The sequence below is a fragment of the Lodderomyces elongisporus genome, chromosome 3 (genome assembly GCF_030384665.1).
Source record: "Lodderomyces elongisporus chromosome 3, complete sequence".
Lineage (NCBI taxonomy): Eukaryota > Fungi > Ascomycota > Pichiomycetes > Serinales > Debaryomycetaceae > Lodderomyces > Lodderomyces elongisporus.
In genome coordinates this window covers 1191820-1212010 of record NC_083675.1, presented here as the reverse complement: position 1 = coordinate 1212010, position 20191 = coordinate 1191820, and the positions used below count along the sequence as shown (strand labels likewise).

The 20191-nt window shown below is 36.3% G+C and overlaps 10 protein-coding genes and 1 non-coding gene across 11 annotated transcripts; 4 read left to right on the top strand and 7 right to left on the bottom strand. All coding sequences in view use genetic code 12, as the record gives it.

Moving 5' to 3' along the window:
- Nucleotides 1–240: 240 nt before the first annotated feature.
- On the top strand, nucleotides 241–2004 carry RDS2 (Transcription factor; the record flags this gene model as incomplete). The annotated part of the gene is made up of 1 exon (XM_001525298.2): nucleotides 241–2004. One exon carries the CDS (start codon nucleotides 241–243, stop codon nucleotides 2002–2004), a length of 1764 nt encoding a protein of 587 aa, XP_001525348.2.
- Nucleotides 2005–2135: 131 nt separating this feature from the next.
- Nucleotides 2136–4322, bottom strand: NOC2 (Nucleolar Complex 2 protein; the record flags this gene model as incomplete). The annotated part of the gene is made up of 1 exon (XM_001525297.2): nucleotides 2136–4322. The coding sequence occupies one exon, from the start codon at nucleotides 4320–4322 to the stop codon at nucleotides 2136–2138; it is 2187 nt and encodes a 728-aa protein (XP_001525347.2).
- A 269-nt stretch (nucleotides 4323–4591) lies between these two features.
- Nucleotides 4592–4698, bottom strand: PVL30_002773. Its single transcript has one exon. It is a non-coding gene; the product is annotated as a tRNA-Cys (tRNA).
- Nucleotides 4699–6338: 1640 nt separating this feature from the next.
- On the top strand, nucleotides 6339–7124 carry SDH2 (succinate dehydrogenase complex, subunit B; the record flags this gene model as incomplete). The annotated part of the gene is made up of 1 exon (XM_001525296.2): nucleotides 6339–7124. One exon carries the CDS (start codon nucleotides 6339–6341, stop codon nucleotides 7122–7124), a length of 786 nt encoding a protein of 261 aa, XP_001525346.1.
- Nucleotides 7125–7270: 146 nt separating this feature from the next.
- Nucleotides 7271–7714, bottom strand: PVL30_002771 (uncharacterized protein; the record flags this gene model as incomplete). Its single annotated transcript, XM_001525295.2, has 1 exon — nucleotides 7271–7714. The coding sequence occupies one exon, from the start codon at nucleotides 7712–7714 to the stop codon at nucleotides 7271–7273; it is 444 nt and encodes a 147-aa protein (XP_001525345.2).
- Nucleotides 7715–8640: 926 nt separating this feature from the next.
- On the top strand, nucleotides 8641–9108 carry PVL30_002770 (uncharacterized protein; the record flags this gene model as incomplete). The annotated part of the gene is made up of 1 exon (XM_001525294.1): nucleotides 8641–9108. One exon carries the CDS (start codon nucleotides 8641–8643, stop codon nucleotides 9106–9108), a length of 468 nt encoding a protein of 155 aa, XP_001525344.2.
- Nucleotides 9109–10560: 1452 nt separating this feature from the next.
- On the top strand, nucleotides 10561–12090 carry PVL30_002769 (uncharacterized protein; the record flags this gene model as incomplete). Its single annotated transcript, XM_001525293.2, has 1 exon — nucleotides 10561–12090. The coding sequence occupies one exon, from the start codon at nucleotides 10561–10563 to the stop codon at nucleotides 12088–12090; it is 1530 nt and encodes a 509-aa protein (XP_001525343.2).
- A 143-nt stretch (nucleotides 12091–12233) lies between these two features.
- Nucleotides 12234–12995, bottom strand: PVL30_002768 (uncharacterized protein; the record flags this gene model as incomplete). Its single annotated transcript, XM_001525292.1, has 1 exon — nucleotides 12234–12995. One exon carries the CDS (start codon nucleotides 12993–12995, stop codon nucleotides 12234–12236), a length of 762 nt encoding a protein of 253 aa, XP_001525342.1.
- A 753-nt stretch (nucleotides 12996–13748) lies between these two features.
- On the bottom strand, nucleotides 13749–15453 carry PVL30_002767 (uncharacterized protein; the record flags this gene model as incomplete). The annotated part of the gene is made up of 2 exons (XM_001525291.2): nucleotides 13749–15002; nucleotides 15445–15453. The coding sequence occupies 2 exons, from the start codon at nucleotides 15451–15453 to the stop codon at nucleotides 13749–13751; spliced, it is 1263 nt and encodes a 420-aa protein (XP_001525341.2).
- A 240-nt stretch (nucleotides 15454–15693) lies between these two features.
- PVL30_002766 (uncharacterized protein) lies at nucleotides 15694–17142 on the bottom strand (the record flags this gene model as incomplete). The annotated part of the gene is made up of 1 exon (XM_001525290.2): nucleotides 15694–17142. One exon carries the CDS (start codon nucleotides 17140–17142, stop codon nucleotides 15694–15696), a length of 1449 nt encoding a protein of 482 aa, XP_001525340.2.
- Nucleotides 17143–18750: 1608 nt separating this feature from the next.
- On the bottom strand, nucleotides 18751–20124 carry DTR1 (Dityrosine transporter 1; the record flags this gene model as incomplete). Its single annotated transcript, XM_001525289.2, has 1 exon — nucleotides 18751–20124. The coding sequence occupies one exon, from the start codon at nucleotides 20122–20124 to the stop codon at nucleotides 18751–18753; it is 1374 nt and encodes a 457-aa protein (XP_001525339.2).
- Between the last annotated feature and the right edge of the window lie 67 nt (nucleotides 20125–20191).

Sequence of the window (20191 nt, the reverse complement as noted above, 5' to 3'; positions counted from 1 at the left end):
CAAAAAAAAAAAAAAAAAATAAGAAAAAAAATTATTTCTAATTATTTGTATCTGGATATATAGAATTATGGATACTTTTTTTTTTGTTTTTCGTTGTTGTTGTGGTGGTGGTGGTGGTTCTCTCGTCTTGATTTTTTTACTTCTTTTTCTTCTGCTTTTTTTTATTATTATTAATTGGGGATCCTCCGAAATTCCTCCACATTTCTCCACGGTCCCTAACAAGTATTAATAGAAGTAAAGATGGAAATTAAGGCATCGGAGGATGGTCAGCAACAAACCCCACAGGCTTCCGACTCACAAGTGGAGGTGAAAACTGAAAATGAAAAGAAACAAGAGAAGCCAACAACGGTAAGGAAAAGAAAGAAGAAGTTAGAAATTGCCTGTGTTTACTGTCGTCGGTCACATATGATTTGTGACGAATCTCGACCTTGTCAACGATGTATCAAAAGAGGAATTCTGCATCTATGCTACGATGAGCCATCAAATCCACGACAGCGCAAAAAGGCAGCTTCTTTACGAAAGTCGACCAGTGATGATTCTTCAATATCTCCCCCTGCTCAACTGCAACAACAACAACAACAGCATGACCAGATCCTATCTCAACCTCAACATTCACAACAACAACAACAACAACAACAGCACCAGCAGCACCAGCAGCAATTGCATCTGGTATTGCCGGTGCAACACGCTCAGTCTGGTGAGCAACATCCAGACCTAGCGCAATCTTCACAGGCAACGTCAATGCCTGTGACGGCTCAACCACAACCACTACACCAGCAAATCAGCCAATCAAATGTTAGCCAACCAAAGACAATAAAAAACTCAGTACTTTCACAAACTTTTGCTTTCAATCAGGAACCTTTGTTTTATTCGGAACATGCTGGGAGTGAGTTTAGTTCATTGAATGACTTTCTTTCCATGATTGATGATCCAGAATTAGTGAATGGAGCACTAAATGATGATCCAAATGGAATATTGAATTTCGGTATCGGCAATTCATTCAATGTTGGAGGTGGAAACAGCAACACAAACCTCAACAATGTGCTAGCTTTTTCACCCAATACAAATATGTTTGGACCTACTTTTCCGTCAAATGATGACTACCAGCATGACAACAACTCTGGCAGTACTGGTACCAATACCAATGGTATTAGCACAACTGGAGGACAATTACAACAAAACCTGCTGCTACTGCTGCTGCTGCTACCGCAACCGCAACTGCAACTGCAACTGCAACTGCAACAACATTTTCAACACCACCAACTGCAACCGCAACATCTATTGACTGCTCAAACGAATGCGGCACCTCCGCAATCCCCTAAACCTGAACACCCTCCCATCATTTCAGACTCGGCTCGAGACAAGTTTTTCCTCACTGCTGCAGACCCCACAACAGAAATCTCGCCAGAAGAGCGATTAAAACAAGTTATTAAGGCTAAATTGGAGGCCGGTTTATTACAACCGTACAATTATGCAAAAGGGTATGCCAGATTGCAAAGATATATGGATAATTACATGAACATTTCGAGTCGGCAAAGAATATTAAAACCATTGTCAATTTTCAGACCTGCGTTTCGTGCGATAGCCAGAACTTTGAAGGATGTGGACTTGGTCCTTGTTGAGGAGAGCTTTGAAAGGATGTTGTTGGATTATGATCGTGTTTTTACTTCAATGGCCATTCCAGCATGTTTGTGGCGCAGAACTGGGGAAATTTATCGTGGAAATAAGGAGTTTGCATCGTTGGTTGGGGTGACAACTGATGATTTAAAAGATGGCAAATTAGCAATCTACGAATTAATGAGTGAAGAGAGTGCAGTGAATTTCTGGGAAAAATATGGGGCTATTGCTTTCGATAAGGGCCAAAAGGCTGTTTTGACTAGTTGCAACTTGAGAACAAAAGATGGTATAAAGAGAAAAAGCTGCTGTTTTAGTTTCACAATAAGACGTGATCGATACAACATCCCTAGTTGCATTGTGGGGAATTTTATACCTATTGATCCTTAGAAGAGAAAAAATTACAAAAAAAAAAAGAAAAAACTTTGAAAAATTGACAAATTGCAAAATGGAGAAATTGAAAGGTTGAAAAGTTGAAAAGTTAAAAAATAGAAAAGTTTTATTTATTAAATGTGAGTCATCTATTCAGAATCTTCGTGTTTCTTTGCTTCCAATGCCTTGCTTTCTTCCTCTTGAGCCTCTCTTAACATCTTGAGTCTCTCCTCTTTCAATTGTCGCTGAACAGTAATATATTGTCCAAGTGGAGTTTTTGCCCATTCATAATCAGACAAGAAGGTTTTCACCTCTTGTTTATTACTTGGTCCGTACTCCACCTTGGCTCTCCTAGTTGTAATAAATTGAGCATTTGCATTCAATTTCTCAATCAATTGACCCAACTGTTTGTTGAATTTAACGTTTTTAGATTTCTTGGTAAATCTTTTCAACCCCAAGACGGCCGGGGTAATGAGTTCTGGAAAGGCAACATTTTTGGCATACAAACCAAAGAATTCTGCAGTCAACTCAATGAATTGCTCAGTTAATCCGTCTTGGTATACCCTTGTTCCCAAATAAGCCTGGTTTACCTTGATATTGTGCTCAAAATCAACCATTTGCAAAGTTGAAGCCTTTGGTGGCTTTGTTATAGCTGTTGAGGAAAGAATCTCAAAAAGCAATGGGAACAATGGGATGTAGACGCCAGTCAGTTGTGATAATCTAATGAGGGATCGTAACAAGTAAAACCTTAATGGGAAGAATTGTGCTGTAGGAATCAATTTGATTGTGCCTAGTGTAACTTGCACTAATGGATAAATCAATTGTCTCATTGGAGATTCTTTTGACTTGTGTTTCAACTCAATTTCGGGATTGCAAAGCTGGGACAATACTCTCGACCAGAAATCCAACGAGTGACAAAATTGCCAATTGTACACAGTTTTGTAGCCTTCCTTGGCGTTGGAAGTAGCGTTTATACTATTTCTCAAATGGATTGCTAATTGCCTCACATATTCAAACCCGATTTGGTATCCAATTGTTTCGTCAATTCCGTACAACTCTGCTGATGAGTTTTTGCAGAAATTGAGCCTATCAATGGTGTGGATATTTGTTCTTCGACAATGTTGCAAGAATGACGAATATGTTAATTTCAAAACTGTTTCCAAAATCGACTTGGGGTATTCTCTAACGACGTTGTTTAAGAATGCAAATGCTGCAATTTGAGTATCAACTTGGTTTGCGCTGGCCCATACATCCACCACAGCTGTCAAAATCTGCTTCAAGAGACGACGGTGGGAAAGATAGTAAGGGAACACTTCATAAAGTGATGCCAAGATGAGAGCAGCGGATTCGGTGTTTGTGATATCCTTGAGCAACGTAATATAAGAACTTGCGTGGGTTTTCAAAATTGTTGCAATTTGTCCAGCTTGTGAATTCTTTTGTGGAACGGTTCTCACACCTTGCACATTTGTTTTGTACTTTACCAAGTTTTCGATAGCGATGGGGACCTTTTTCAAAACGATTATCATCAAGTCAGCAAACGCTTGTGGATCAACCATTGCATATTTATAGTCCTCTCCTTTGTTGATGTTCATTGCTGCTTTGAATGCAATAACAATATTTCTGATTATCTTGGTGGTGGGTTTGGACAATTGGTCACCCCATTTCTTGACTAGTTGAGTAGTGATTTCAATCTTTGCGCCACTTGCACTCTCCTCATCTTGGCCCTTCATAATTGCATCGCCATCAGCATCGTCACCATAAACTTCTCCTTCTCCTTCTCCATCTTCTTCTTCTTCTTCTTCTTCTTCTTCTTCCTCGGCATCTTCATCGTCGCTTATGGCATCCAATGGATTTACACTAAGAAGTTCCTTATCGTTCTCTTTCAAGTATTTGAAAAACTCGGGGTCTTCTTTTTCAAGATTCTCCAAATTCTGTTTCATATCTTCCTCATCTTCCTCTTCTGACGAAGAGTCTTCTTCTTCTTCGTCATCATCATCATCGCCATCGTCATCGTTGTTGTTGCTAGATTTCTTTGCATTTCCTTTTTGTTTTGCTTCTAAAGTTTTTCTTTTCTTTTCCTTTGGAATTTCAAAGTCGCCGGCAAGAAACTCGTCTACTGAAACATCATCAAAAACTTCTTTTGACCTTCCATTCTTGTCTTGAGATGTTGCTGTAGCTGTAGCTGTGTCGTCTTCTCCTCCTTTTCCTCCTTTTCCTCCTTTTCCTTTTCTCTTTGCTGCCTTTTTATTAAACTCTTGAACTTTCTTTCTGTGTTCAATCGTATGCTTTAGATGTTTATTCTGAAACTTCTTTGTCTGTTTCGATGCCTTAGCCATGGTGAAGTGATGCAAGTGTAACTGTACCTAGGTGTTTATAGAAATATAAAGACAGGTATTCATCTGCAATTTGTACTTTCACGAAATTTAAAATTTCACGATGAGATGGAAAGGAAAAGCGATGCGCGAATAGAGAAAAGAAGTACGAAAAAATTAAAAAAGTTAAAAATTAAAAAAATAAAAAAATTAAAAATAAAAATAAATAAAAATACAAATTTACAATTTGCACTTGATACAAAACTGCATCAAAAAAAAAAAAAATTGAAACAAGCGTTGACCCGGAGTCGAACCGGGGACCTACTGATAATTGAAGGTGTTGTTTTGAAGCAACACATTCTTGCAATCAGTTGCAATAAGACCACTATGCTATCAACGCTTGTTGTTGTGACAGTAAAGTTTACTCTTATACTTGTCATGTTTTACCCTGTGGTAAGCAGTATCACCACGACATCGTTACTGGTACTACTGGTCTAAGCAAAGAAAGATATAAAGAAGCAGCACATTTTTGAAAAAAAAAGAATACGTATGAACAACCACTAAATAAACAATATGTGAATCAACTACTACTACTACTATCATTAGTATTATTATTTTGAAAATAAGGTCCAATGTAAGGAACCATGAGTTGTTGGAAATAATTGGATGTAAATTATTCTTTTTTGGTACTAAAATCAATCCAAAAAGTAAATGGTGTTCAAAATCAATCCAAAAAGAAAAAAAAAATAAGAAGAAATTTCTCAAATGCAACGGCACAACACATTAGAGGATACAATGGATCTGAGTTAGAGATGTAGAAGATCTTACTTAGATTGTTGAGTATGAAGAAATAAAAAAAAGACACTGATCACCCTCTGGCAGTAATAATCAAATACTTTGCAGATGTTTTCTTCCTACTTCAAATTTCACTAGTACTGTGTTAATATATCTATATGAAAAGAATGTGCAAAAAGAGAGAGAGAAATGTATGTGCTGTGTCTTTTCAAGTATGAGGTACCCCGGATTTACAGCAATTAAAAAAATAAGAAAAAAGGAAAAAGAAGAAAAAGGAAAAACAAAATTTTATTTGTTGGTTACAATTTCCTGCCTCTTCTTTTTTTTTTTTATTTCTCTCGATATAGTTTTATTAGTGCTATCGCTACCAAATGTAAAGCACCAACAAAAGAGAAACAGTGAACCAAAAATAAATAAATAAATAAATAAACAAATTTGAGAGAGCCGTGGGAAATATCGGAATTACCGCAAAAATGGAATTAACCTGTCCTATAGTATCCATTACCAACAGTAGTTAATGTCTATGTTGATGAATTTGCCCCTGCCCTCTTCTTTTATCGTAAACTATGGCAACCATATATATATATATATATATATATATATACATCATATTGGTTTTACTTACTCCATCTCATAAACACTGTTTATCCTCAAAAGAGAGAGAGAGACAGATAATAAAAAATACATGTATTCCGTGTATTTTCTTGCATGGTTTGGTAAGTAAATTTTTCTGACCAATCATAGAACGTTAATTTGTAAAAGGAGGCCGCATCCATAGTGAGGGAAATTCCCTTTTGCAGAAAAAAATAAACTTAATGACCCTCTCTCTCTCTCGCTCTCTCTCTTCCACTCGATTTCCCCATATATAACAACACTCATACTTAATCTCTACACCAAAAAAAATAAATAAATAAATAAATAATAATAAGGAAAAAAAAAAATTCCCCGGGCAGTAGGAAGAGAACATTGTAAAGGAAAGGAAAAGTAGAAAAAAAGTTGAAAAAGAAGCAGAAGTACAAGGAAAGGAAAGGAAAAAAAAAAACCAACCAGCCAACCAACCTACCAAAAAAAAAGAACCAAATACCAAATACCAATAACCATATACATTATATATCCATACAATTTTGTTGGTAGATCTCTTCATATATTCAGCTTTACTTCACCACTTCTTCCTTCCTTCCTTTTTCACAATAAACTTTTTCATTTCCCTTTTTCCTGTTCTTACAATATATTCAATAACAAATCATGTTCAAATCCATCTTGCGTCCCAGAGCATTAAACTGCGTCAGAACTTTGGCCACTGCAGCTGAGGAAAAGGCACCAAGAGTTAAGAAGTTTCAAATTTATAGATGGAACCCAGACACTCCAGAAGTGCAACCAAAGATGCAAACATACGAGATTGACTTGAACAAGTGTGGTCCTATGGTGTTGGACGCCTTGTTGAAAATCAAGAATGAGCAAGACGCTACTTTGACATTGAGAAGATCATGTCGTGAAGGTATTTGTGGCTCATGTGCCATGAACATTGGAGGCAGAAACACATTGGCATGCTTGTGTCGTATAGACCAGGACACCACCAAGGAAACCAAAGTCTACCCATTACCACACATGTTTGTCGTTAGAGACTTGGTTCCTGACTTGACCCATTTCTACAAACAATACAAATCTATCCAACCATATTTGCAAAGAGATACCCACCCAGCAGACGGTAGAGAAAACTTGCAAAGTATCGAGGACAGAGCTAAACTAGATGGATTGTACGAGTGTATTTTGTGTGCATGCTGCTCAACCTCTTGTCCATCTTACTGGTGGAACCAACAACAATACTTGGGCCCAGCAGTCTTGATGCAAGCCTACAGATGGTTGATTGACTCTAGAGACCAAGCTACAGCCGAGAGAAAGGCTATGTTGCAAAACTCAATGTCTTTGTACAGATGTCACACAATTATGAATTGTGCTAGAACATGTCCAAAGGGTTTGAACCCAGGTAAAGCCATTGCAGAGATTAAGAAACAATTGGCATTTGATTAAAGCTTTACCAAGCCTTGGCAAAACAAGTAAAAGAGACGAATCAAAGTGGGTAGGGGGTACATAACATAACATCACATTTTTTATTTATATATATATACGTATAAAAGAAGGAATTATAAATCAATATTTTTTTTTTTTAAAATAAACTATACTTGGTCCCTCCAATTATGTTCCTGTATTTTCAACTCCACTTCGTTTAATCTATCTGAAATTGTTATATATTTGTCGTAATAGTGTTTTCCATCAACAGTTGGGACATCCCTGATCTCCTTTGTGTGTGTAGACGGAAAACTCTCACGAATGATGTCTCTTAGGAAATCTCCGTGTTGCTTAAGTATATCCTTCTCAATGATATGTTCCATCATTGTTTTGCCATCAAATTCTAACTCTATATTTGCTGCTTGGATCTGAGCAGAAAGTTCCATTATTCGCGTCTGTAGAAATTCATACTGTTCATATAGCTCATCAACTTCGAATGGCAAATCGTCACCTTCTTGTTTTTTACAACTTTTATAAAGAATAAGCCTTATATCAGATGCCCGATTTGTTAAGCAACTCCGCTGTTTCAATAATTCCCCCAATGATGTCATACCTTTCAATTTAAGTTATCCCTTTATTTTTTATTTTTATTTTTTTCTTATTCAATTTCAAAAAAAAAGAAGAAGAGTAGTAGGATGAAACTAGTTGGAAAAAGAAGATAGAAAAAACGCCAAAGAAAAAAGAAGAAAGTAAAAAGAAAAAAGAAAAAAGAAAGACTAAAAAGAATCGAAAAAGAAAATGAAAAGTTGGATTGGGATCTGTAGTTATTTTTAATTTATTGTTGGTCTTTGCTTATTATAATTCATTTGTAATGTGTCATAAATTGAGGTTTGATGAGTGTATTTAAGAAGCCGCACTCGTCACTTTAAATTCGAAATTTCAAAACATTGCCAAACAAATTGATGTGCGCAACAAGGAAGGGGGAGAGGGCAAGAAAGAGACATGGAGAGAGAAAAGGAGAGAGATGGTGACAAGGAAATGGGACGAATGGCGAAATTGCGGCAGTGCTTTGAATGGCAAAGACGTAAATATAGCAACTTACTCTTGCCAAAAACACCTAAAATACAATTAATAAAAACACAGTGACTCTTTCAAAAACACAGAACACAAAAAAAAAAACACACAAGTGTAATAACAAAGGCAATAACTATGGAGGTTGATATCTGTCTATTTTTAGTTTCCAATTCGTTTTTGTTTTTGTTTTTGTTTCTGTTTTACCCATTTACTCATACACTCATTTTTTGTTTGAAATACATCGCCGAAAGGTAGACTTTATGAGTCAATGATTGCTTTATACTCAAAATTAAAGAATTTCTCAGTGATGCTATATAAATAGCTTCCAATTAATCCAGCAAACTCACAAACTCTTTGTTTTTCTCAATCTTTTTTTTTTTATTATTCTTTTTCTCTTTCTCTCTTCCTCCATCTCCCCCACATCATTTGGAAATAATACTACTTGACAAAAATAAAAACAACTATGAAGTTGGCCAATGCACTTAAGTTGCGAGCGAATTTGCAAACAGATTTGAAGCAGCAAGAATCAGAAATAAGGTCAAATTTGGTACAACAAGAAGGGTTGACTCCTTCCCATGACTCCAATGAACAATACCAGAAATATGTGCTCAAGTTAGGAGAGCTAGAGAAGCTTATTGTGGCGATAAACTATACAAACACCAAACTGCGACATGAATATAACGGTCAACAAAAGTCAATCACAGAGTTGATTTTACGAATAAAGGAAATCAAGCAAATGATTAGTTTAACCGAACTGGTGATATCGCGCGGTAAGGCTCCTACAATAAATACGGCATCAGATATTAGGATCTTGTCGTGTGTTGATATGAAGAAATACGATGACAAGTTGGAACAGTTGAAGCTGGAATTGCTCAATTTGGAAATGAAGCTAGAGGAAATCAACTGGCAAGTTGACCTTTTAGAGCGATGATATAAAATTGTCGGGTTAATGGCGAGATTTTTTTTAGATGAATAATGCAACCGAAAACGAAAATTAACAATATTAGCAACAAAGCCAACAATAATTTTTTACAATGATATTGGAAAAACAAGGAATGAAAATTAAAATATACAACTTAAAGACTATAGGCTTATGGCTGGATGCAAAAAGTTTGGAAATAAGAAAGAAAGAAAAGAAAAGAAAAGAAAAGGAGAGGAAAGAAAAGAAAAGAAAAGGAGAGGAAAGAAAAGAAAAGAAAAGGAGAGGAAAGAAAAGAAAAGAAAATTTCGGGTATCAAGAAAGGAGAAAGAAGGAAATCGCAAGAAACTAATCACGAGCTCCACTAACACCATTCACTCGTATCTCTTTTTGATACACGGGACCATGTTTCATGTAACAATATTCTATACGCACCTCCCACCTCCCACCAATGCTAATTTTTTATTTTTGCCTGCTTTTATTCTCGAAAGATTCATCACGTATAAATGAGTATCCCGTATAGACTTATCAAGCAACCGATTATACAAAATGTCTTTTTTTGGGGGGTGTGCAATATTGGTTACTACGTGAGTTCTTGGAGAAAACGAGACTTAAAAATGGTGTTTTTAGTGTGCAGTTGGTGATTTGCTTTTTTTGTTTGATTTAACCTTGTTTTTTTCTTCCTCTTTTTTCTTGAGAGGGCTGGGTTTAGGGGAAATTTGAAATAAACATTATTCTTTCAATAAGTTTCTTTCTTCAATAAAATTCTTTTTTTATTTAATTATTTGATGATCGATGTAGATTAAAGAAGCCTTACTCTATACATGTGGTGTTTTTGTCTCCCAGTATCATACATCTTGGTTGAAAGTTATATGCAATTTTTTCAAAACACAATCACGTGACCAATAGCTACATATAAACAAACATCTGTATCTAAGTGGTCAACTACTTTTGTATGAATGTGTTAAATTAAAAAAAAATATAATTTTGGATTACAAGTTATGAATCAGAACTAGGTGGTCTCAAGCCGTCTTGCAACATATTGCAATATATTCAAAATTGAAGTATCTAGTTTGTGATAGGGCTGAAACATGTAGTGCTCTTCTATGCTTAATTAAAATTTTATTTTCTCACTCTTTCCTCCCCCCTTTTTGGCCCTAGTGTTACTACCTGCATATCGCATAAGTCCATGTAAGCGCATAAATATCTCCTACTTCGGAGGAAATCTCTTAAATCTTAATTGACAAAGAAGCAAGAAAAAAGAAAAAAAAAAAAGAAGCAAAAAAGGAAGAACAGAAAAACAGTTAGAAGAAATACGTATATTGTTTCGTATTTTTTTTTCGTTTTTTTTTTTCTATCCATATCTATAAAAAGGAGGAGAATGAACCCGATCGCCCTTTTCTTTTTGGAGGTGAATTGTTTTCCGGTTGGTTGTTTTTTTCCATACGGAATCAAAACGTTGAAATGGAAGAAAAGTTGGATGTATTAGAGACGCAAGAAAGGCTACATGAAAAGTCTTGTAGCCTTGACAGTTATGACAATGCCTTTGAGTTTATTAACCAAACGGAGCTTGCACAAGAAGCGATTGAAATTGACCATGCAAAATTGATGAGAAAATTGGATTATATAATCTTGCCTTTGCTTTGTTGTGTATACCTTCTTCAATATTTGGATAAACTATTGTTGAACTACTCAGCAGCTATGGGGATCAAAAAGAACCTTGTGGGTAATGAATTTGCCAACTTGTCAACCATTTTTTATGCGGCTTACATTTTTGGAGAGCCAATTGTCTCGTACTGCTTGCAAAGATTCCCACTAGGCAAGACTCTAGGCGTTTTTATCGTCATTTGGGGTGTGGTTGTTGCTTGCCATGCAGCGGCAAAGACTTATGCATCATTGATGATTGTGAGAACTCTTTTGGGGATATTTGAATCTTCAAGTGCAGTGGGGTTGATCATCATTAGTGGAATGTACTATACCAAGAGACAACAAGTAGCAAGAATGGGCGTATGGTCAACTATGGCTGGTGTTGGTACTATTATTGGTGGATTGCTATCTTTTGGGTTCCAGCATATTCATACTTCTGAGTTCCAATCGTGGCAAATATTGTTTCTCGTAATGGGGTTGATTACAGTGGTGTTTGGCTTATTCGTAATCTTGTTTCTTCCAGATAATGTGCACACTTGCAAGTTCCTCACACGAGAAGAGAAAATTTACATTCTCAACAATGTGGTGAAGGTAAATCAAACGGGAACAAAGAACTCCAAGTTCAAAAAGGAGCAAATTGTTGAGTTGCTTTTCAAGGATAAATTCACTTGGCTATACTTTGTACTTACACTTTGTTCGCAAATTGTCACTGGTGCAATCGGTACTTTTAGTGTCACAATTACATTGAGCTTTGGTTTCGATGGCTATCAGTCAGCATTGTTGCAAATTCCAGTGGGTGTTGTTACAATAATTACGATAATCATTGCTACCCAACTAGTAGCCAAATTTGGCCACCATTCGCTCATTATGGCGTCAATGTTTTTACCAACGATTGTTGGAGCAATAGTCTTGATTATATCGCCTAGTAAAGTAGGCAACTTGCTATCATTATACTTGTTGTACAGCGGGTCATGCAGTATTACTCTCATATATGCGTGGATTAGTGCAAACACTGCTGGCTCGTCAAAGAAGTTTATACGGAGCGCAATGATTATGATCGCGTTCTCCATCGCTTGCATAATAGGCCCGCAATTGTTTCAAGCTTATAGTGCTCCACATTATCAACCAGCAAAAATCGTTATTCTTATTACTCAGTGTTTATCGGTGCCTCTCACATTGCTCATTGGATGGATGTGCAGAAAAGAGAATGAGAAACGTGTTGCAAATGCTCAAAAAGATTTACAAGAGAACAGAGATGCAGAAGTAAACGGAAATGGAGTAAATAATGAAAACGAGTTTCTCGATTTGACTGATATTCAGAATAAAAAATTCAGGTATATATACTAAAAAGATGCTTTTTCCTTTTCTTTTTCTTTTTCATTTTCTTTTTCATTTTCTTTTTCCTTCCACCTTTTTTACTCTTTTTTCAACGTCAGTTCTGCTTTATTTGCTAAACTTGTTTAGTTCTTATCTTTTTCTTTTTTTTTTTTTTAATCATTGTTGCTGTTGTTGTTTAACAATCTCAAAATGAATAAGAATAAGTTAATCACATCGAGGTACAACGTGATTGTAGCAATCACTTCATCGTCCAAATGGCATGTCTTCATGATGTTTTGTGTATCTATAATCACATAGATACTGAAAACAAGTGCACCAATCAAGGAGTATACATTATCAATAAGCTTGCTTGCTGGAAAAAACATCATAATGAAACCCCAGCCAATTAGACCCCACAACATCATCCCCACTGTACCTTGCCAACTAACAAAATCATATTTGGTCTGAAAAGCAAATAACGTTAAACCAATGAAAATGATGAGCGTTAACAAAATGGCCTCGATTAATATTCCGCTCTCAATGAACGCACACGCAAAACCCAAACTAAATGCTTCAAATAATGTGAATCCGCCTAGTAAGATCAAATTCACAGGGTATGACCTAGCCTTGAAAAAAGCTCCAATCATAAATCCAATAGCACCCACCAATGAAATTATCAAAACCCATGGATTTTGCAAAGTCCACATCTTGATCGAATCTGACGACCTTATAATATATCCAACAACAACCGAAGCCATCAATTGGATTGATAAAAGCGAATAAACTTTACGAATAAACAATTGACGCACTGGTAACTCACACGCTGCTACGTCCACTGAGTATTTGAAATCGTCAGGGACATTGTCTCCAAACTGCCTTGCCTCTCCATCTGAGTATGGCTGCTGGGGTACTTCTGAATAGGCTGGTGCCGACATGATATAACGAGTTTTAAAGTCGGTTGTGGAAATGAAATGCTAAAGTTAAAACCAAAAGAAAAGAAAAAATAACCTCAAGAAGGAAAAAAAGGAAGAATAAGATAGTGTAGTCAAAAACCGATATAAATATATATATATATATATATATATATATACACCCAAATATTGTGATTAAATGTTTGCTTGCTTTAGAATAATGAGGTTCTAGCGCCTTCTTAATGATGTGGATAATAAAGGATGCTGCATATTCTTATGTACGGGCTAGGGTTTAGCAGTGTTTGTGCATTTTGTGCTGTTAGCCACGACCTAGCTTATCATGCGAAACAAGAGCTACACTAATTATTTTTATTTTTACTTTTTTTCTTTTCATAAATCATTTCAAACCAAATTATCTTCCTCAGTAAAAGCAGATCATTTCAAGCATTTCAATGCCTGATAAATCGTACTTTTCAAATAACTAATTGGATTTCTGGATCTTTGTAATAGCTTGGAAAAAGTTTATAATATTGATTTCGTGAGATCTTTGTCCCGTTAGATCTAATTTTTTTTTTCTTTTTTTTTTGTTACTAATTTTTATTCTTAATTTCTTTGCTTTCTATCTCTTTTTATAAATGAACTGAAATATAGAGCTTTGGAAACTACAAATACAAGTACACTGCTGATATTATCACCATAAAGTGGCCTGCACCCAGATTATATATTTCCTTGCATAATAGTATCTGTCCAAGCGTTTGCTCCCTCTGCACTTATCTCCTAATTTAGAACTGTACCCTTTTTACCTAAAACTTCACCTGTTTCTGCGTCGCAAACAAAATTGCCCGCAATCTTGAGCCGTGATCCCTTACTAGTTACTTTAGGGATTGATATCTGATTTATACGTGCTTCTGGAACGTAAAACACCTCATTTAAGGTAGCATATTGGTTGTTTGCCAACGCAACTCTGACTTTACCTTTACCCAACACCAATGCATTAAAGCCTCCATACCCATGTATTCTCTCTTTGCACTTTTTAAAATCAGTAAGCAATTTTCTATTAACAACCATGTGCACATCTGCAACATTGGAAAAGAAAATCTCCTCAACATCAAGGTTTTTCTTGATTAATGCTTTACCGTTGTTATGAGGAGGCATTCTTTTTACACTTGTTTTCTTTTCCGTGGTAATTTTCTCATTCTTTTTGATCTTTGCCACCAGCTCTGCGTCAGAAAATCTATCATGATCTATTCTTGGTCTCTTTCTTTTGTTTGTTTTGTTTGCTCTTTCATAGGATGAATGAGAGTCAATGTCGTTCCTAGAATCAGAAAGTTTAGATTGGTCCTTATCCTCATCTTCCTTAACGAACTTGAAGTCGTATCTAATAACTTGTTCAATGATTGCGATAATATTGGTCACCGTGAAGTTCTCCGGTCCCGATCCATACCGAGAGTGATAGTGATCAATAACTTGTTTAGTCATGGAATCTGGTATACCGCCTCTTTTCAAGTCTGCTAAAAATTTCACAGCCATGTAAAAATCAAAACCGTGACTATCTGTTATCCTCATGATTCTGTGGGAAGAGTTCATAAAGTCGTGGAGAACCCGTTCTTCCTTTTTCTTCCAGTTAAGCTCTTCGTAATCACAAACAATTGTGAAAGCTGTCCAAATATTGAAATATGTTTTCTTTAAATGATAAAATAATAGTCTACCAGAACCATTAAACTCACAAACTATTTGTCTCGGGTTTTCTGCCACCCCATCCCCAATGGCCCTGGTAATAATTCTTTCCGATAACTCGATAAATTTTAGCCTAGTGTCCTCATCATAATCCTTACGGATACTAGAATCACCATCAACAAGGTAAGATCGTAATTCAGGGACCACATTCATTTTAAACTTGAAGATTTCGAGCCACTCGTAATAGTTGTCAACACCTCTAAGTTTCTCGTCTTCATTGAATTTGATTTGCCAAAAAGGGTTGTTTAAAACCAAGTCCAATGTAAAAAATTTATCCATTCCAAATTTGAACCTCTTTTTTTATAAATACTTATTGATCACTCAATTAAATTTTTTTTTTTTTTTTTTGGGGATCTAACAATTCTGACTTTTTTTATTGAATATATGTGAAGCTTAGTAAATAAAAAGTTGGTCAAAAAGTAAGAAGAACGAAGAAAGGAGGAGACCAGCAGGGAAGGGTAAGAATGGTGTTAAATAAATAGCTTAGAATCAAAAGTGTTTCTTACTGTTGATGTTAATTCGCTTTAGATAACAACTTCCACACAAAAACAAGAGAGAATATATATATATATATACAAGTAGTAAAAATAAGTGGAAAAGGAAAAAAAAGTAAAAATGCCCGCCCTACAGGACTCGAACCTGCAGTCTTCTGATCCGTAGTCAGACGCGTTACCATTACGCCAAGAGCGGGTATTTGTTGAAAAAGAACTCTTGTATAATAAGTAGAGAAGTAAACAATCTGCATAAAGTGAGTGAAAAAGGAACACTTTAATATAAAGGATATCAGGTAACATTTGGAGCTTGTTTTAGTTTTTGCTTTTTTTCTTTTTTTTCTTTTCTTTCAATTCTTTATTGTTTTACAAGATGTATTTACTTTTTATGCCTTAGTTCTTGTGCAAGTTTCAATATGCAAAAAATTACTCTTTATTACATATAATGCCAATATATTAATTAACCGTCTTGTACTTATGTATTCGATTATCTATTATGCTTTTTCGTTGCTTCTAGCAAAAACCAGTTTTAAAACATCTCCAACTGGTACTGTGATACTTTCTGCATCCCTCATGTCCGTTACCTCGTCACCCTTTTCCACCAAGATCCGATCCCTCGCTTTGATGTAACCTCTAATTATGAGCATAAAAGTTGCACATGCCAAGAACATTATACCTGTAAAAATCGAACAATCTCTATAACTTGATGGGTTAACTTCGGCACCGCTGCCCTTGGTCAACTTAACACCAATAACGGGGGAAAACAAACCAGCAACACCCACGATAGCCCAAATTTGACCAAAGATTATACTCATCTTTTGAAGTCCAAAGATTCTTGCAATTAATGGAGCAAATATGGCATAAATGGAGCCCATTATCGAGCCCATAATCAATGCAAAAATAATGACTGTGGCATAGTTGCGTGCTGGGATCCACATGGCCAAACAAAAAATACCTGAAATGTAGTAGACAATGGAACCCAATGTTGCAGCGCCATACCTATCTGACAAATACCCCACTACGGGTCTGCCAAATAACGAACCAACTTGCACCATGGCAGACACAATCGAGCCTTGTCTCTCACTATACCCAAGACTTGTTGTGAAGTTTGCCAAAGTATAAAGAACAATCACATATCCAAAAATACAGGTTATAACGAAAAGCATCACCAACCAATATCCAGCTGTTTTGCACGATGAAAAATTAAAGAAATCAAATTGAATGTTGTGTTTTGCAGCTTTACTCTTGGCAAGAAAAATGGCGATCCATGTCAAGCCAAATCCAATAATACTTTGAACTCTTAATGCCCAAAACACACCCTTGGTGTCGACAACTTTCTGCATACCCAAGTTGAAAACAATACCGCCAAGACCAGAGCCAGCTGAGCTTAGACCCATAGCCAAGACCCTTTTCTTTTTAAACCATTGCGGTAAAACAGTTATTGCAGGAATCGAGAGGAATGCTAATCCAAAACTCTGCATCAAACCTTGAGTGCAATATAGCTGCCAAAGCTTTCTCGACCAGCTGGCAAGCATCAAAGCTGTAAACTGTAAGCAATTACCAATTATAAGTGTATTTTTGAACCCAATGTAACCCTGTATAACTGTAATCAAGGGCGAGAAGACAACACCAACACCAAATGCCATTCCTCCGATATAACTATAGTCCATCTTTGTTGCACCTTCAAACGTCCCATTTGTCAAATAATTTGCAAAGTATATAGCAAACCCGGAGTTCATACCCCATGTACAGAAATTGAATAGCACGCATGCACCACATACTACCCATGCATAACCTTTGTCGATATCAGGGTCTTCCTCGTGGAGTTGCGCTGGTGGAGGAAATACATCTTCTGGATTAGTTTTCTCGTGCGAGACATTGTTCTCAGTTAATGTGTGATCAGACACAACGTTTGTAAGTGATTCTGGATCCATTTCTGTCATGGTAGATAAGCCGAGATGTTGACTTGTTCAGTAAGAGACGAATTGATGAAGAAAAAAAAAACTTGATTTTCAGCAAGCTATTTCCAAAAAACAATTTTAGAGAAATCGATGTTATATATATACATGTGTGTGTGTATAAGTATATATTTAAAAACGCATCATGTATTTCATGATGTGGCATACATCATCGTCGGTTTTATTGGGTTTTTATATTAAAATCTTATTGTTGCTAACAAATTCACCTATTTACAACAAAAAAAATACTATTTTAGCACTTTTTTTGCAAGATATATGCACAGAAAGAGATCTCACAAAGAAAAAAGTGAACACAAAAAAGACGTTTTATGTCAAAAATTCCGTTCGATGGAAAATGTGTTAAGCGAAGAAAAAGAAATTCAGATGCGGAATTTGAGAGCGGAATTTCTGGAAACTCGCGGCATTCAAAAGCATAAACAACGATTTCATTCTTCGAAAGAAATAGTGCTTGTAAGAAACTTTCAATGCTGCTTACTAATGAAGCCTATTCTTTTCTCATTCCTGATTTATCTCACGTTTTTCATTGGGAGTAACAAAAACCAATTTTTCATCTTAGCCATGGTCATGAGGTCATAATCATTATCGTATTGTCGACTTTTCATTACATTTCTCTCTGATTCATTTTCTCTTTCCCTCTCCCTCTTCCTCTCCTTCTCCTTCTCCCTCCCCCTCTCCCTCCCCCTCTCCTTCTCCCTCTCTATCTTCCTTCCCACAGCAAGGACAATGTCGACACGGAAACGATGGCAGAAATAAATTCTTAGCCAGATAAGTGCTGCAGAATGCACGGCTGTTGTTTTTGTGTCCAAAAATCAATTACGTGTTGATGACTTTATACTTTCTTTATAACAAGGAATGATATAATAACACAACTATGCTTTGAGAAGTTTAAAATAACAGCAGGAGCTGGTAGAAAAAAAAAACCAGGAATCCTACGCTAATGTACTTTGCGGTGATGGCGGAAAATGTTAACACAGAAGGTAATGTGGAGTTCAATTTACGTCAGTAAGAAATCAAGGATAAAAAGAAAAGCATAAGATTAAGCTACGGCCCTTTGGCTATACCTTGGTATTAATTTTCTTTTCTTATTCTTTTCTTATTCTTTTCTTTTCTTTTTGTTGTGTTATTCATTATTTCTACTATCTGTAAACAGCTAGAAAAATTCAGCAAATTTTATATTCTTTCAAGCCATTGTAACTACTTGCAACACGATTACCTGATGATTGTAGAACTAGTCGATGCAACAAGAAAAATCAAAGAAAGAAACTAAAGTATATACTTGCAAAACTATATATTGCTAATTTTGGCAATGTAAATTTCTATTTAATGAGCATACCTTGAAAAGTGCTTCTTGGGACCGAAAACAAAAGAGCTAGGGGGGAGCAGTAAAGTAAAAAGGAGAAAGAATTCAACAAAATAAGACGAGCTCGATTTCATATTTTCACCACACAATCTTGTACTTGCTTCTTTTCATATATTTTTTTTTTTTTTGTAATTTTTTTTGTTTCGTTTTTGGTGTCGAGTGCCATTATTTTTCAAAGCTTGTCTCATAGTAAACAAAGTACTTTTTTGACCCTAATCTAAGGCCTTCTCTTTGTTACACCTCCACTTTGGACCTTTTCTCAACAAAACAATCACTATACCTATTCCAAGCAAATCAAGTAGGCCTAAACCAGTCATGCACCAACCAAACCCCATTTTCTTAATAAGTATCTCTACTATTGCTGTACATATAGCAGCTGCAACGTTTCTCATCAAATTCCCAATAGCGACATTAGCACTGGGTTGGGAAGGACTGCACTCTGTCAAATAAGTTGTGGTGGCAACAAAGACCCACGTCATACCAAAACCAGCCAAGAACGTAAACACAAATACTGGATGTACGGGTGCGTGTTTTTCAACAGTCCATGCGTAGCCGATAACCCCCGTCATTGATACCAAAAGTCCAGCTATTTGAATTGAAAAGCGATGCTCAGGAATATAATCGTCGCGTGTACTGAGCTTATCGGAAAGCCATCCACCAATGGTTGATCCAATGATCAATGCTCCACCGGGACACAAATAACTCAAACTAGTCTGGACTGTATTGAAATTATACTGTTCCAGCAATACGCGTGAGAATGTGATTAATACACCATAAAATGTTGCAAATAATAACCCCGAGTTGATTGAACAAAGAAGCACAGGTGGGTACCTGAGCAAATTCCAATAATTTCGCAAACTGGGCTTGGGAGGACGTGGGTACCCTTCAACAACTTTTCTTTGCCATTTTGGTTTCACAAATATACCTTTACCCAAACAACTGCCATCGCCAACCAAAAATCTTAAAGTTTCAGGTAGCAAAAATAAAATCATTAGATAAACAGCAAATCCAAACAATGCCAAAAACCCAAAGATCCATCGCCAACTACCCGTTGCTATCAAGCTCAAAACTGGTCCAATGACTGGACCCAATTGTGGACCCCACATAAATATTGAGATTGCTTTAGCACGATTCCTTGGTTCTATCACATCAGATACAATACCAGCGCCAACAGACATGACACTGCTTGCGCCGAATGCCTGTACGATTCTCAATATATAAAGTGCCACAATATTTGCTGGTACAGATGCAAGCAACACATTTGCAATTATGAAAAAAGATAACGGTAACAAGTATAGCATCTTCCGACCCCCATAGTCAGCCCATGATGCCCAAATTAATGGACAAAATGCAAAAATTGCCATAAACACAGACACTGTACCATCCATTGTGGAGCTTGATACTTGAAAAATGTCTTCCAACAGCGGCAAGATTGGCATGTATATATTTCCCGCTATAGGGCCCAAGCACCCTGCCAACGTAGCAATAGCAACAATTAAAAATTTTCGTTTTAAAGGTAGAACGCAATACTCTTCCTTTGTTGTGGAAGCGGTCACTGCAGTGGAGGAAGAATCTGAAAGAGTCATTGTCAAAGTCAAAGTCAAAGTCGTTGATACAACGGGCTTTTTGCTATGGCTGTGTGTGTGCTGCAGT